General features: G+C 36.3%; 1 protein-coding gene across 3 annotated transcripts in view; it reads left to right on the forward strand.

Moving 5' to 3' along the window:
- Mcf2 (MCF.2 cell line derived transforming sequence) overlaps window positions 1–17142 on the forward strand; it is a 101674-nt gene that overhangs the window by 69527 nt on the left and 15005 nt on the right. For all 3 annotated transcript variants that reach the window (XM_050159643.1, XM_050159641.1, XM_050159642.1), the window contains 3 exons: window positions 10018–10110; window positions 11035–11160; window positions 13179–13400. In XM_050159643.1, coding sequence (XP_050015600.1) covers window positions 10018–10110; window positions 11035–11160; window positions 13179–13400 — 441 coding nt within the window. The remainder of the gene's footprint in view (window positions 1–10017; window positions 10111–11034; window positions 11161–13178; window positions 13401–17142) is intronic.

Below are 17142 nucleotides of genomic sequence, written 5' to 3' on the forward strand. Positions count from 1 at the left end.
ATTTCTTTATTGGCATTGTTTTCTTATCTTGGTATTTGGGGCATAATTTCTTTTTATTTTTGTGGTAAACGTGTGGAATCTAGGGCCTTTTATGTACTAGGCAAGATTCTAAAACTGAGCTGTACCCTGTCCCTTGCTGATCACTCTGAAACTGGAATCTCCAGTCTAAATTAACTCATTTTTTCCTTCCACATAATTTTCCTTATTTTCTTTCCTTGAACTATTGTACTGATATTGGAGTCCTGGTCTATTTCTATAATTATCCTTTCCCTATTTCCCAAGATTTTTGTCTTTCTGCTCTGTATTCTGGAAATTATCTGCTACTCTTTGTGAGAGTTTTATTTCTGCTATCATATTTTTAAATTTTACTCTTTGTACAAGGTCATGGATTTTATCACATTGATTTAAGTATTTCATGTGTATTGACGATAGTTACCTCCATTCCTTTTTTTCCTACATATGACATAATTTCATTCTTCATTATTACTCAACAAGACTGTACTCAACACCACCATATTGTCTATACCCCTGTTGAAGACAATGCAGGTTGGTTGCTTATCTTGCCTGCTGCAAATAGTGTTGCAGACATAGATGTGCAAGCATCTCTCTAGTATGTATCCAGTCTTTCTCTGTCCCAACTGCAAGCTCCAAAATAACCACATGGAAACTTCTTATTAATTATGAAAGCTCATTCAATAGCTTAGACTTGTTTCTAACTAGCTCTTATAACTTAAATTAGCCCATTTCTATTAATTTACTTTCTGCCTTATGACTTTATTACCTCATCTCTGTAGTGCCCATCCTGCTTGACCTGTGTCTGGCAGGCAACTTCACTCTTCTTCCCACCATGCTCTCTGCCCTGGAAATTCTGCCTAACTATTGACCATTTAACATATTATTAAACTAATTAGAGTAACACATCTTTATAGTATACAAAAAGATTGTTCCAGAACATTCCCCCTTTTATCTAAATATGAGTGGAAGATTTTAACTTTAACATAGTAAAGTTATATGCAATAAGAAGAGTTATCAGGTATTATCAAAATAGAAGGAAAAGGTATTAACTTTAACTAATAAAACTATATGTAATAAGAGTAATTAAGTAAGAATTATATTTACAATGTCCAGTCCATTTGTATTTGGAATATTTGGAGAAAATACTCTATTATCTCTTATTATAATGTATTTAAAGTTTTTTTTCTTTTTTTCTTTTTTGTATTTTTCTTTGTATTTAAAGTTTTATACTTAAACAATTTTCTGTTATAACTTGTATTACCATCTTAAAATTATCTTTTCTGACCTAAAAAACATTTTTANAAGATTTTAACTTTAACATAGTAAAGTTATATGCAATAAGAAGAGTGAGCAGGTAATGCAAGGTCTTCAGGCTTTTCAGTAATTCTGTTTGTTGAAACAATTTTCTGTTATAACTTGTATTACCATCTTAAAATTATCTTTTCTGACCTAAAAAACATTTTTAGATAAACAAATTAAGCTTTTATGTTTCTCAACCTTATAAACTTTATATCTCTTATATAAGTTTCTTTCTATAATTTTATAACAAGGAAAACTGTAAAACTATAACTATCTAGTCTTCAATCTCCATCAGAAACCCAAGAAAGATTAAAATATTACTTGAGTAAACAGGAAGTACAGAGCAAACAACTTCCATCCTATAGAAATTATACAAGCAGCTAGCTGGCTGGACAGTCACCCAAGATTTCTCTCCAACATTGGAACATCCATCTTTGGTCTATAGACCCAGGAGATGTGACAGACTTTTTTGTGAAGTAGGAATTTTGAAGGGCTGTCCTACCTTGTCTTGACAAAATTTGGCAGATGTTTTCTTTTGTGTCCTGCTTGTTCAATCTGGATATTATACTGTCAGCAATTGAGGAAAGGGCAGTTTATTTGCCTAGTAGCTAACTTTTACTATATAGAAAGCTAACTCCATATGAAGGTTCTTTGATTGGTGCTGCCAGGAGCAGATGTATAATATTGTCATGAAAAGATTTATGCTAGTAAAATATTAAAATGCCATATTCTGTAGGTCTTTGAAATGTTTAAAGACCATCTCTCTATTTAAATATCTGTTTGACCTTGAATATAGTTCTAACATGAGTATAAGTTTGATTGTTAATAGATAACTAACTACTAACCTGTATTTCTTTATTGTCATAAATAGCTTTCAAGGACTAGAACTTTACATTAAATTTATAAATGGAGCTGCATAGGTAAAATACCTTAAACATGAAATAAAAACGTATAATACAGTCTAACAAAAATAACCTTAAATTTGTATCAATATACAAAAATATCTTACACAAGAGTAGAAACATATAAACAGTGTAACAAAAATAACTTTAAATGGGTGTATCAATATACAAAATTATCTTACAGAAGAGTACAAACATATATGTATATATATACAGTATAACAACAATAACCTTAATTTTGTATCAATATATACAAACCCATACCAGTGTAAAATATTTGAGACTAGTAGTTGATTTTTTTAGGTTGAAGGTAGATACAATAATCTAAACTTTTATCCTAACATTTCTTTTTTTTCTAAATATTTTTATTGAGCTATATATTTTTCTCTGGTTTCCCCCCTTTCTCTTCCCTCCCCTTCTATCCTCTCCCATAGTCTTCATGCTCCCAATTTACTCAGGAGATCTTTTCTTTTTCTACTTCCCTTGTAGATGAGATCAATGTATGTCTCTCTTAGAATCCTCGCTGTTGTCTAGGTTCTCTGGGATTGTGAATTGTAGGCTGATTTTCTTTGCTTTCTGTCTAAAAACCACTTTTGGTGAGTACATATGATAATTGTCTTTCTGGGTCTGGGTTATCTCACTCATTATGATTTTTTTCTAGATCCATCCATTTGCCTGCAAATTTCAAGATGTCATTTTTTCCACTGTATAGTAGTACCACATTTTCCTTATCCATTCTTTGATAGAGGGGCATTTAGGTTATTTCCAGGTTCTGGCTATGATAAATAATGCTGCTATGCACATAGTTGAGCACATGTCCTTGTGGTATGATTGAGCATCCTTTGGAATATATACCCAAAAGTGGTATTGCTGGGTCTTGAGGAAGGTTGTTTCCTAATTTTCTGAGAAATCACCATACTGATATTCAAAGGAGCTGAACCAGTCTGCACTCCCACCAGCAATGCAGAAGTGTTCTCTTTAACCCACATCCTCTCGAGCATAAGTTGTCATCAGTGATTTTTGATCTTGGCCATTCTTACAGATGGATTCTCAGAGCTGTTTTGATTTGCATTTCTCTGATGACTAAAGATGTTGAACATTTCCTTAAGTGTCTTTCAGTTATTTTAGATTCTTCTGTTGAGAGTTCTCTGTTTAGGTCTGTACTCCATTTTTTATTGGGTTATTTGTTCATTTGATGACAAATTTTCTTGAGTTCTTTGTATATTTGTAGATCAGTCTGATGTAGAGTTAGTGAAGATCTTTTTCCATTCTGTAGGCTGTCATTTTGTCTTGTTGACCATGTCCTTTATTTTACAAAAGCTTTTCAGTTTCAGGAGGTCCCATGTATTAATTGTTTCTCTCAGTGTCTGTGCTACTGGGGTTAATTTTAGGAAGTGGTCTCCTGTGCCAATGGGTTCAAGTATACTTCCCACTTTTTCTTATCCTATCATTTCTGTATCCCATTTTTCTTTTCAGAATGAAATTCCTGAATCTAATTTTCTTTGCTTAGTATCCTCCCTGACCATGACCAATAATAACTTGTGCCTAACCCCCCTAGGTGATAACAAAGATTTATTGAACAACCAAAAACCTCCCACCCCACTTCTTGGGAATTAGGGCATTATGCTTTTAAATTGCTTCCTGTTTCTTGGGCCACTGACATCTTTTGGGGACCCTGAGAAAATTAGGATAATGGTAAATTCCTGGCTAGAATAGTCTGTGAGGCTGGGCCATCTCAGCCAGCAGCCTTGAAGCTATTCTGAATATAGAACTCTGAGGAAACCGCAACAGAGGCACTCTGAGAGGCTGGATCACCTGGGCCACCCGTTTTCACTGGTGTCTGGCCCTGTGCTCTGAAAACACATAAACTTTCAAAGGTAGCATACATATCTGCATATAGCTATGCATAATACAACTATGGACTGTGCATTGTATACAAGCTAGCCAGAGATGATGTTTTGTTTCCTGTTTGAGCAGGTAAAATATACAGCACCTGTCCTGTATTTTTCTAGGTTTATTTCTTTTATGTCTGATGCCAGGCTTTTCAGGGGACTACCCCAATCAAACCTGATCTCTATCAGCCTTGAATGAATCCACAGCCTTTCCTTTTCTGTGGAAACAAAAGCACAATCTCTTCTCCAATGTAGCTTATTTTTTTTACTTCCATTTTGATGTTAAGACATTTTTGAAATATATAGGTTGGTTTAAATTAGTAGTTTGTATGTTCCAATGTCTCTCCTCAGCATCATTTGATCATCAGCAATCACAAGATTTAAAGTCAATACAACACCATACAGGACCCAGATTCCCCATGTAGTTCCTATCTCTATGTGACTTATCCTTTTTATATTATTATTTTTCCTCTTTAAAGACTTTATCTTATTAGTTTTTTTCATTTATTTTTTTTTAATTTTGTGTGCATTGGTGTTTTGCCTGCATGTGTGTCTGTTTGCGGATGTTGGATCCTGGAGTTACAGTTATGAGCTGCCATGTGGGGGCTCTGTATTGAACCCGGGTCCTCTGGAAGAGCAGTCAGTGCTCTTAACTGCAGAGCCATCTCTCTAGCCCCAATCTTATTACTTACAAACTATTTTTTCTATAACTGCCTATACTCATTTTTTAAAAGCCTACACACATTTCTTTTAAACACTCTGTAACCTGTTTAGGTCCCCCCCCCCCGCCCCCAATCTGGACCTGTTTTACTGTGTATCTGTAACCATTTCTGTCTGCATGACAAAACGGAAACCTCTTCCCAGCTTAGCTCAAGGTGTGCTGGCGGCTGAAGCCCACAGGCAGGGGCTCTGTACCATAGACGGCATGAGAGACTATGGGACTAGGAAGCCACATTTGCCTCCATTTTTTTTTTTTTGTGTTTGGAACCTTCTTGAAAGCTTTCTTGGGTCTTATGTGGAAATATGTGTCCTCACATTTGATGCCATTTTTAGTTGGAGTTTTTGGTCAGGACTGTTGACACCCCAAAAATGGCACAGAGATTCTATCAATTATGAAAGCTTGGCTGATAACTTAGGCTTGTTTCTTACTAGCTCTTATAACAACACATATCTATTAGTTTATTTTCTGCCTTGTGGCTTTATTACGTCATCTCCATCGTGACCACCCTCCTTGCTCTGCATCTAGCTGGTGACTCTGTCCTTCTTCTTCCCAGCATTCTCTCTGCCCTGAAAATCCTGTCTAGCTATTGATCATTTAGTTTTTTTTTAATTAAACCAATCGGAGTGACACATCTTCACAGTGTACAAAAGACTATTCCATAGCACTAGTATGCTGAGTTGGAGTCCTAGGGGTGATATAGCTGGGTCATATAGTAGTTTTGGTTTCAATTTTTAAAAATATGCATATGTGTGTATGTTCATGTGTTTGCAGATGCATGTATGACTGTGTGTGCACATGCATGCATACATACATATACACATATGTGCCTTGGGTGAGTTTTATCCTTGGTTTTTGGAGACAGAGTCTCTGATTGGTTTGGAACAAGCTAAGTATGGTGGGCTAACTGGCCACCAAACATCAGAGATATACCTATCTCCTCTTTAGTGATTATAAGTACATAAATGCTGCAAGTCACTAAGCACATCTTTGTTTTTAAATTTTTAAAATGCAGGTGTTGGGGCATCTAATTCAGTTCTTCATGCTTGCAGGTATATTGGCAACTGAGCTATCATCCTGGCCATAGTTTTAGTTATTTCAGGAACTTCCATATCAGTTTCCACACTGGTATGTCTGTCAGTTAACAGTTTTCTGTACTCTGAGTTCCTTTTAATGGAATCCTGATTTTTGTTCCAGAACTTCTTTTCAATTATCTATATGAACATAATAATAGATTTTCCTTTTAAAGTAGTTTTATTCTCTCTGCATGGTTACAACTGCATTTAAATCGCTTTTCTGTTCTTTTTCTTTATTAGCACTTGCTACTCATCTTGGATGCTTTCCTGAAATGTCTGTTAATTGTTTATTTACATTAGGGACAAGCACATGAAATCTGATTCAGAGTTTCTTGTGTGTTTCTGGGTTTACTGAGAATGGTTCTCAGCCTTGGATTGCTTGTCTCTGGTTGTTTCCTTTGGTGTGCTCGTGAGAGATGGGGGATTTTGCTAATACATCTATCTTTAGGTACTTTCTCTTCCGCTGCTTAGATCTTCCAGACTGCTGTTCAATAGAACATAATTGGCTGCTATTGTGCTTGAGGAAAAGGACGTGAGTTTCAAAGTTGTTAGATGTTTAAGATATCCGGCCTTTTTCCTTGTTTTCAATATAGTATTCTCAAATTAGTTGAACCTTATTATATACCTTGGTCCAGAGGCCCTCTGGTTTACTTTTATAGAGAATCATTCTTCTGCTGTGTGTGTGTGTATGTGTGTACACGCGAGTGTGTGTACACGTGAATGTGTGTACACGTGAGTGTGTGACTCAGTTGTGCTTATTGCAGCTTTTACATTTTTTATTTTATATTTTAATGTGCATTCAATATTGGTTTTGGTAACAGATTTATTATTATGCAAATAAGATACTGTAAAATTTATTCCTTTAAAGCAGTGGTTCTTAACCTTTCTAATGCTGAGACCCATTAATACAATTCCTCATGTTGTGGTGATTCCCAACCAAATTTTTGTTGCTATATTTCCTAAGTATAATTTTGCTACGATTATGAAATGTAATGTAAATATTTGTGTTTTCCAATGGTCATGAGAACCACTGCTCTAAAGTATATAATTCAGTAGTTTAACTATATTCATTAGATTGTATGTTTATTAGATTGTATGTTTATCAACCCAATCAATTTCAGAACATTTTTACTATTAAAAGTTCCCTCCCTAAAGTCAGTTGTGGTAGCATACACTTGTTATTCTAACACTGACAGGCCTGAGGAAGAAGGATCTTGAGTTAGAGTCATGCCTGGGCTATATAGTGATCCTACCTTTGAAAACAAACAAATAATAGCAACCAACTAATGGACAAAGTCTCCCCCCAACAAAAAAGAAAAGAAAAAAGGATTTATGCAACCCTTTACCTTTTTATCATTACCTCTTATTCACTGACTTACTGAATTCTCCTAATCCATTCAACTAACATTTAGCTATTAATCAGATTTCTGTTTTAGTGGATTAACCTATTCTGAGAATTTTATATAAGAAAAAGCATACACTTTATGGTGTTTTTAATGTGGCTTCTTAACACAGTGGTTCTCACGCTTCCCAGTGCTGTGATCCTTTATACAGTTCCTCCTGTTTTGATGACCTCTAACCATAAAATTATTTTTGTTGCTACTTTATAACTATAATTTTGCTACTATTATGAGTTGTAATGTAAAATATCTGATATTCAAGTTACAACGGGGTCGTGACCCACAGGTTGGGAATCACTTATTTTACGTAATATTTTCGAGCTTAATACCATTGTAGATAGTAATACTTTATTCTTTTTCTGCTTGAATATTTTGCTGAATAGATGGATCACAGTTGATTCATATGGTCATTAGTTGATAAGCATTTGACTTGTTTCTATCTTTTGTTTAACATAGCTATTATGTAATATTTTACAAATTTTATTATTTTATAATGTATGTGTGTTTTTTCTGGATGCATGTTTGTGTACCAGGTGTATGTAGTTCCCTCAAAGGCCAGAAGAGGGTTTCATATTCTTTAGGACTGGAATTAGAAGTGGTTGTGATCCACCATATCTATATATCTAACAACTTTGAAACTCATGTCCTTTTCCTCAAGCATAGTAGCAGCCAATTATGTTGCTATTGAACAGCATTCTGGAAGGTCTAAGCAGCGGAAGAGAGAGTATAAAGATGGATGTATTAGCAAAGTTCCCCCATCTCTCCCGAGTACACCAGAGGAAAACAACCAGAGACAAGCAATCTAAGACTGAGGACCATTCTCAATAAACCCAGAAACACACAAGAAACTCTGAATCAGAATTTCACATACTTGTCTCTAATGTAACCAAACAGACAACACACAAAAAAAAATTAAGCAATTTTTTTTCTTTTGGCTATACACCTAGGAATAAAATGGTTCATATGGAAACTCTATATTTAATGTAGAACAGGATCTTACCATATAGCCCTAACTAGCCTGGAATGCATTATATAGACCAGCTCAGCCTTGAACTCACAAAGATCCATCTGCTCCACCATGCTTGCTTATGTTTAATGGCTAGCTGTTGGACTGTTTTCTATAATGACTGCAGTTTTCCATTGCTACTAGAGTGGATGAGTTCTGATTGGCCCATATCCTCACCAACAGTTGTTGGTATCGATTTCATAAATATTTTGAACTTTTCTCTTTCAGAATTACAGGTATTTCTTTGAGAAGGGCTTGGGGCATTCTCTAACATAAAATCTGAACCGTTTTTTGGCAAACAGTTCTCTCAGCTTGTAATCAGATACCATGTGTGAATTGACTTTTAGTTTTTAAGTTTTGCAAATATTTTCTTCCTCCTCAATTATATTTTTGTCTTGAGAACAATATATTTTATCTTTCTAATTGGGTTTTATGAAGGAGAACAAAATGGCTTGTATCAGACTATCATATTTAATTGTTGATTGTTTATTTTTATTTGAATTAGATTATATGCAGATTTTTTTTCACATTTAGTGGAAGGCCCTGTATCTTCTTCAGGTATATCCTCTTTCCAGTCCTTTTGTATTGTGCATTTGCCATATGCACATTTATCCTAACTACCCCCATCTTCTATTAACTATGGTCCCTACACTGTTCCCAGGACCCAATGTCATAGCCCCTATATTTATAGTGGCAGCAAGCCAGTTACTGAATGAAATACAGCACCAGTTGATGAAGTCTGTATTTTTCTTGTGATCTTAAAAAATATTCTGTTCTCATACCCAGTCAGATTTATATTTAGCACAACCTATTTCTTTTCTGGGCCTTTGCCTGTAGAGTGGTCTTTTGTTAATTTTCCTGGACAGATTGAAGAATGTTTTAATCATTCTAACCTATTGTCATTCCCTGCTTTCTCAAATTTTATGCATTTTATACCAATGTGAATTCATACGTGACAATCTTTTAGACTTTGAAATGCTGTAAATTTCTACCTTCCAAATCCATTCTTCCTTCCTTCCTTCCTTCCTTCCTTCCTTCCTTCCTTCCTTCCTTCCTTCCTTCCTTCCCTCTTCCCCTTACTCCCCTCCCTCCTTTGTGATTTTCCTGACACATGTTCCTTAAGATGTAAGAAAGATTCAGGTCTGGGGTCTAATCAATGAGCACTTGACATTTGGCATTTTTCAAGAACATGTATTTTTTATTCATTAAAATTATTTAAAGATTTATTTTTTTATATATGAGTATTTTGCCAGTACACACACACACACACACCATGTATTGGATTCCTTAGAACTAGCGTTATGAATGATTGTGAATCACTGTGTGGGTACAGGTGCAGGGAACTGAACCTTGGTCTTCCGGAAGAGCGGCAAGTGCTTTTACTTCTGACCCATCTCTCCAGCCTTGGTATATGTCTTTTAAAAATAAATTACTTTAAAAATAAGCTTACAAACTAAGTATTCTATGTGGAATTTTCATAAATATTTTGCTTGTCACTTGTACCCCTGTACATTTCTTAATTTAACATTTATTGATTATCTTTTTTTGAGACAGGGTCTCTCTATTGTGCAGTTTTGGCTGACTTGGAGCCTGCTATGTAGACCAGACTAGCCTCAAACTCACAGAAATCTGCCTGCCTTTGGCTCTGGAGTGCTGGGATTAAAGGTGTCTAATACTGTACCCAGCTGATCATTATCTTTTCATGACAGGAATGTCAAAGAAAATTAAAACATCGACTTGGTCTGGATTCCTATTTGCTCAAACCAGTGCAACGAATCACTAAGTATCAGTTGCTTTTAAAGGTAATTACATGAAGCATTTGCTTGTTTCTTTACTTTAAAAAATGTTTTATGTGTATGAGTACTTTGCATGTCTATATGTGTAGCATGTGTCTGCCTGGTACCCATGGAGGTCAGAAGATGTCATCAGAGTTATAGAACACAGGTATTCTGCAAGAGCAGTCAGTGCTTTTAATCAGTGAGCTATCTCTTTAGACCCTACTTAATGTTATTTTTGGAATCAAATCTAGTAGTCATCTGTAAGGAAGTGATTGACTAGGAAGCATTAGCAATAGGTTGAAGAAGATGAACTTTAGGTATAAGGTTTTTTTGCATTGTGCTTTTTCATGGTGATATACAAATGACAATCACAAGGTGATTAAGCTATAAGGAGATCTTCATCCTCCATATAAGTTCTATTCATATTTAAGCATAATATTTTTAAAAGAATTTTTATATTAAGGTCGAAATATATACTTATTTATTTTAAGATTATGTTTCCTATTGGCCCTTTCAATGAAAGATGCAAATGACACTCCCCTAGTTTAATGGAAAAGGATGAGTAGAATCTATGTTATGTACAAATCCAACATAGATTCTTTTAAAATGTGTTTCATGATGCTATATGCATTATGAGTGACAAATTATTGTATGTAGAAGAAGAAATTTCATGTAATCTCTGATGTGTTTTTATAACTATTGTTTTTTAGCTGTAAAAGCATTGAATGAATGCTCTTTGTTTTATACTCTAGAATTATTATTCTACTTCTCCAATTTTGACATTGTTATTAAATATGTTAATGTGACAGACAATATGAAAGAAATTACTCTAAAAATGACATTATCTTTGGATTACTGCTCAAAAGCATATTAGCTTCAAATAATTAATTTTTCCAGCAGTTTTTAATATGTGACTAATATTGTTTGATTCTTGACTTCTACTCCTAGGAGCTCTTAAAGTACAGCAAAGAAGGAGAAGGAACAACTCAGTTAAAGGAGGCACTTGATACAATGCTGGACTTATTAAAGTCAGTGAATGACTCCATGCATCAGATTGCAATCAATGGCTATATTGTAAGTAAACTTTAATGATTGTTGGAGTTTTAGAGGGTAGACTTACCAGAATCCCTTTTTATCTTTTGGATTCAATTGGAAAATAACATAAGAGGCAGACAAATGGAAATAAAAGTATAAGCATTATTATTGGTAAGCCAAGTGGAGGATTGGGTGCAGATGAGCAGCCAAATGGAATCCGATGACATTTTCCTGGTCTGTAGCAGCCTGCCTTCAAGTCTGAACCTTGAGTCAGTTAAGCAGACTCTCTGTCCCAGAACTGATACTTTCCCTAGTCTGGAGTAGATATGAATAAAAGGCTCAACTCTTCAGGGCTTGCCACCTTTCCCCAGAACTGCTCCATCCAGAGGGTGGTAATTTAACATGAGTGAGGTAATTAATCAAGAGTGAGGAAGAGATATGAGCATTGCTCCAGCTGAAATAACTCCACATGGCAAATGCCAAGAAGCCAACAAAAAGGAAGGTTCTTTTATGTGGCACCTTCATAGCAATTTTAAATGTATGCGAGACATGGTGGGTTTCAAAGTAAAAAGTTATGGTACAGTGAACAGTTTCAAAACTTTAAAAAGATTTTTACTTCTATTGATTCTTTGTGGATTTCACATCATTCTGATCCAATTTCTCTCCCCGTCCCCTTGAGTCCTCCCTCTGCCCTTGTAGTCTCCCCCCTCAAACAAAACCAAATTTAAAAGAAAAACCAAACAAATAAAAGAAACAAAACAAAAATAAAAATAGCAACAACAAGAGAAGCTGAGTGTGGCCCGTTGAGTCACACAGTGTGCCCTTTCATGAAGTCTGTTCATCTTTACTTGCGAGTGTTCATTGCTATGAGCATTGGTCTGGCTAGAGGACTCTGGCTTCTGCTACACCACTGATAATGGCTTTCACGGGGGCTCTTCTTGGGTATCTTCTTGTTGTCCTGTGTGTAGGGATCCTGCTGTTTTGGATCCGTAGGTTCATCCCTTTCACATGCTCCAACAGTTCATAGATTTGGTGGTTGCTGGGGTGGGCCAATTCATAGCCCTGGTTCTGGGCCTGCCTGGGTGATGGCTGGAGTGGTCAGTCCGCTAGCTTTCCCTCATCATTGCTACCAGAGCAAGTCCTCCATCTCTGCCTTGGTTAGCTTACCTAATACAGCTTACAATAAGGAACAGTTCTTGCTATGAGGCCTTCAGATCCAGGTCCTCACACTCACACCATCAGGCCAGCTCTAATGTTTTGCCCTGGGGAGGTACAGAGTTCTCTTTCCTGATTGCCATAGGGGGCAGATGGAGGTTCTTTGTCCCGTAATGTTTTGTCAAGACATTTTAAAAAAAATTTACAAGTTCTTTGTGTATGTATTATGGCTCCTGGTTTTGTGTTTTAATGGGATTCCTGTGTGTACAAACATGTATGTCTCTGCATCTACAGGTGTTTCTTGTGTTTTTTTGTTTGGTTCTTTTTCTCCTGTTTGTTTCATCCTATTCCAGTTTGTTTATTGTATTTTAGTTCATTTTATTTTATTATTGGTTTGTTTTCTAAGGAGTGACAGCGAGGGTGTGAATCTGGCTGAGAGGGAAGGTGGGGGAGGACCTAAGAGGAATTTGGGGAGTGGTAACTGTAATCAGAATATAATGTATGAAAAAATCTATTTTCAATAAAAGAAAATAAAGGACAAAAGAGAAATTCATGCCACTATTCTGCCATCTTGGCCATTATTGTGTCTCACCTGGTTCACTGCTGGTTAATGATAACTGACTACCCACCCAGCAGCCTGCATAGTAGTACCTTCTAGTACTATGAAAGTTAGCCTGTAAGGGGTAAACCATTCAGGGCAGTCTGAGATTGATTTATTCATTTCCTGTGACCAAATGTGACAAGTCCTCAGCAATAAAGTCTTATGTAATGATCTAAAAGAAATAAAGTAGGCAAAACATGCTTCAGAGTACTAGTAGGTCAAGCTAAAAACTACGATGTCACTGTCTGACACATGGATACAGCTCTGCTTTCTCTGAATTGGTTTGGATTTTTCATTCTAGGGGAATCTGAATGAGCTGGGCAAGATGATTCTGCAAGGTGCATTCAGTGTTTGGCTAGGACACCGGAAAGGTGCTACAAAAATGAAGGATTTTGCAAGATTCAAGCCCATGCAGCGACACCTTTTCTTGTATGAAAAAGCCGTTATGTTTTGTAAGAGGCGTGTTGAATCTGGAGAAGGCGCTGATAGATATCCATCATACAGTTTTAAGCACTGCCTAAAAGTAAGAAAACTCACATTGTGTGATACAATATTATCTTATATGTATTCTACCTTGAATACTTTTTTTTTACTTAAGTAAGTTTTATACTTTAGTTACTCATCTCTCTGGTTAAAAGAATCAACAAAACAAAACAATGCATGTGTGTTCATGTGTGAGCTCAGACACGTATATGCTACAGGTCAACTTTGGAGGTCATAGGACATTTCAGGTGTTGGTCCTCCCCTTCTACCTTGTTTGAAGCAAGGTGTCCTGTTGATCATTGCTATGCACACCAGTCTTGTTATCCCAAGAGCTTCCAGGGGGTCTCCTGTCTCCACCTCCTTTCTTGCCATGGGAACACTAGGATCACAAGCATGTACTACCACATCTAGCTGAACATGGGTTTTGGGAGTCTGAAATCAGGACAAGGGGCTAGGTGCAGGTTTACAGCTTTGATTCAACTCCCCATCACTGTCGTCTCAGATGTTCTCCAAGGTGACCTTTCTGCCCCAGCTCACCCGTGAGCACTCTTCCAGTGGTCCCGGATAAAATTCTTGGTCTCATTACCATGAAGCTTTTGTTATAGGAGAAACAAGAAGCAAAAAGTTTCCTCCTCCTCCTCATTGCGGTTTAAAAAATAAAGAACTCTTGTGCTTAGCATATTCCTACCCTCCTGTCTTTGTTCCTCCTCCATTCCTTAGCCCCATGCTTTCTGATTACCCTACCTATAGCTGGACCTTCCTAATATATGTATTCTGTGCTATTCTTTGAAACTATTTTATTCTCTCTAGAACCCAAACTACTACTGTATATTAGTCTTGTGTTAAAATTAGGACATGGTTGTTTGTGAAAGTCATTAGAGGCCCAGGAGTACTTCTAATCCACCTGAGGCACTAGCTGGCAAATTTGGTTATTTCAAACCTAATGAATTTTATCTTTCAAGTTTAAATTCTAAAAGCAATACATTTGTTTATGGAATGATTGGAAGATAGAACATTCTTACCTTCAATTCTCTAGTCACAGTCCTTTGAATCATTTTTTTCTGAGTTTTCTTTCTCAGCTAGCTTTCCCAGTATAGTTGAGGGCTGATGGAAATTTAGCAATGATTATGTGGCTGGACCTGTCACGGGCTTGAGGACATAGTTTAAGGAGGCCACCTGATAAGCAGGCCCTACCTACTTTTGTTTTTCCTCAGACTGGTCAGCTGCCTCTAGCTGTATCTCGCAAAATTCCTACCTAGAACCACCTCCCTGAATGTTTTCCATTGTCCCTTTTGTATTCAATTTTGAATCCACAGTAGCTCCACAGATTCTTCAAAACTCCAATCATTTTTATCACACGTACTCAATTACTCTTTTAATATAGTCCACCTCTAAGTCTACATATCTGACGTACTTATGACTTTAATAAACATCAATTGAGAACCAAGACATTGTGATGTCTTTGTGACAGGTTTTAGATCTTGCCATCTGTATGTGTACTCCTTGAAAAGGTACTTCTCCTTTGTAGGCATGTTTTACATAAACCAATTTGATTCACATTCTGTTTGTGAGGTGATCTAGTGACTACTTACTGCAGAATTTCTTATTTGCATTGATTTCCTATTTTATTTTAAATTTGATACAATGATAGACATGCCAACAACAGAGTGTTTCTGAAGTTAATTAAAGTAGAGAAGGACTAATGAGGTAATAAAGCCAGAAGGGTTACAATAGTTGCCATGGAAACAGAAGGAGGAATTGATGCAAGAACCATTTCAATGGAAAGCAGACATAAGGGCTTAGTGACTTACCAGATATAGACAATAAATACTACTTGACATTTAAAAGAAGAAAATCTGTCCGGTTTTTCTTTTGTTTTCTGATATAATTGTATCTTTAATTGAAAAGAACTAGTCAGTGGTGCTTGCAAAATTTTAGATAAAGATTCCTGGGAAAAGGGTGATGCTGTAGACTAAGAAAGACGGAAGTTAGACTGTTTCTTAGGTCTCATTATGCTTGCTTCTTCCAGCTGTTTCTCATGAGAGTCCATCATTACTGGTCAGTGTGCTGCTAAGCATAGCTGAACAACTTCTCTCCCCTGAAATGTATTTTTTTGACTGCATAACAGCAAGCTGGAACCACACAGCCTGCTCCTGTCTTTCTAATGACTATGTACTCTAATGCAAGCACTTAACATCCATAGAAAAGCCATATGTCAGGTCACAGGTAACCAGCTAGAGACATTGCTTCCTCAGATCCATCAGATTGTGTACTTGCTTATTATCAACTGTTGTTTACACTGAACACACAACAGTGCTAACTTTGTGTCAGATAAAAATGGTTTAATTTCCTAGGAAATTCCCACAAGTATTTAAATAATGACGTGTTATATATTTTAGCAATGGGAAATAGTAAAACAGTTGCCATTCAAATACAGAAAAGGATGGGAGGCAAAGCCATACATTCAAAGCTCATTATGAACTGGGGGGGGGAAGGGTAAAGAGCTTGTCATTCAAGTATAAGGACTGGAGTTCAGATCATTAGTGGGTGCAGCTGCCCCTTGTAATCTCAGCTCTAGGGGATCTTCAAAGCAAGCTGGCTAGTTAGATTAGCTGGATCAGATGAACTCTGGGTTCAACAGGAGGCCCTGCATCAATAAAGAAGGTGAAGACCTATTGTGGAAGATGTCTGTTTGTCTGCTACCTATCATCCCATTGAGACAGTTATGTGATGAAACATAATTACTTTTGGAAAACAATAGGATCCAAGTAGTTTTATATCGAAATATTCAAGCAGAGATAGATCAGAGTGGCGCAGGAAGGCTATATTTGGGAGCATTTGAAAGTCACTTTAGACTGTATTCAAGGTGGATGTCAGAGGCTCTTAAACTAACATAGCTAAGTTTCATTTCTAAGTATAATTGTTTTTCTTTACCTTAATGCAGGAATCCTATGAGCACTACCCTTAATGTTTATTAGTTTTAATTTGGGTCATTTCGGGGGTTTGTAAGTGTAACGGAGTGGGATATTGCTGTAGACAATTAGGAAGGAGTTGAAAGAAAAGAGGAAAGGCTGAGAACAACTTAAAGAAAATGTTACACAAGGGACTGAAGTTGTCCCCCATGGAAGTAGGCAAGGTTAGCAGCAAATGGTAAAAGACAATTTTGCAAAGCACAAACCAGGGTGAGAAGAAGTGGTGGGAAGGAAGAAATACTTCATACAACACAAGTTTTACTGCCCTGAGAAGGTTCTCATTCAAGTTAGGTATTTTCTTTGCTGTAGAGGCTGAGGGATTGGGGGGAATTGAAAAACTTCTGGGAACTCTTCCCTAACCCATAAATTTGCTACTTATAAGTCATAGGGAATAAACTTGTCAGATCAAATTGATCTGGTCAATAATTACTTCAAAAAACATTGAAATTAATCAATTTCAAGTGGTTTTTCCCATTGATGTTTAATAACATATACATCTGACAAAATTCTGTTGTACTACTGTGTAGTTAATTTCCAGCAGGATTCAACCTTTGATAGGCAATCTGGATATTCAGATGTATGCCATTTATATCAACCACTGGAATGGAACGTGGTATCTGAACTCTGAGTGCATATTTCGACAAAAACTCTTAAGTCATCATGCCTATGGCTATACTTCCCTTTTTCTGCTCATTGAAAATAAAATGTGTATTTTGCTTATGTGAGACATTCTGTTCTCAGAGATTATGACAGACCTTGATGAATGTAATTTCATATTTGTAATCCAATGATCAAGAACTATTTGGTTTG

This window comes from Alexandromys fortis, unplaced genomic scaffold (genome assembly GCF_014885135.2).
Source record: "Alexandromys fortis isolate MF-2015 unplaced genomic scaffold, M_Fortis_MF-2015_v1.1 scaffold_95, whole genome shotgun sequence".
Lineage (NCBI taxonomy): Eukaryota > Metazoa > Chordata > Mammalia > Rodentia > Cricetidae > Alexandromys > Alexandromys fortis.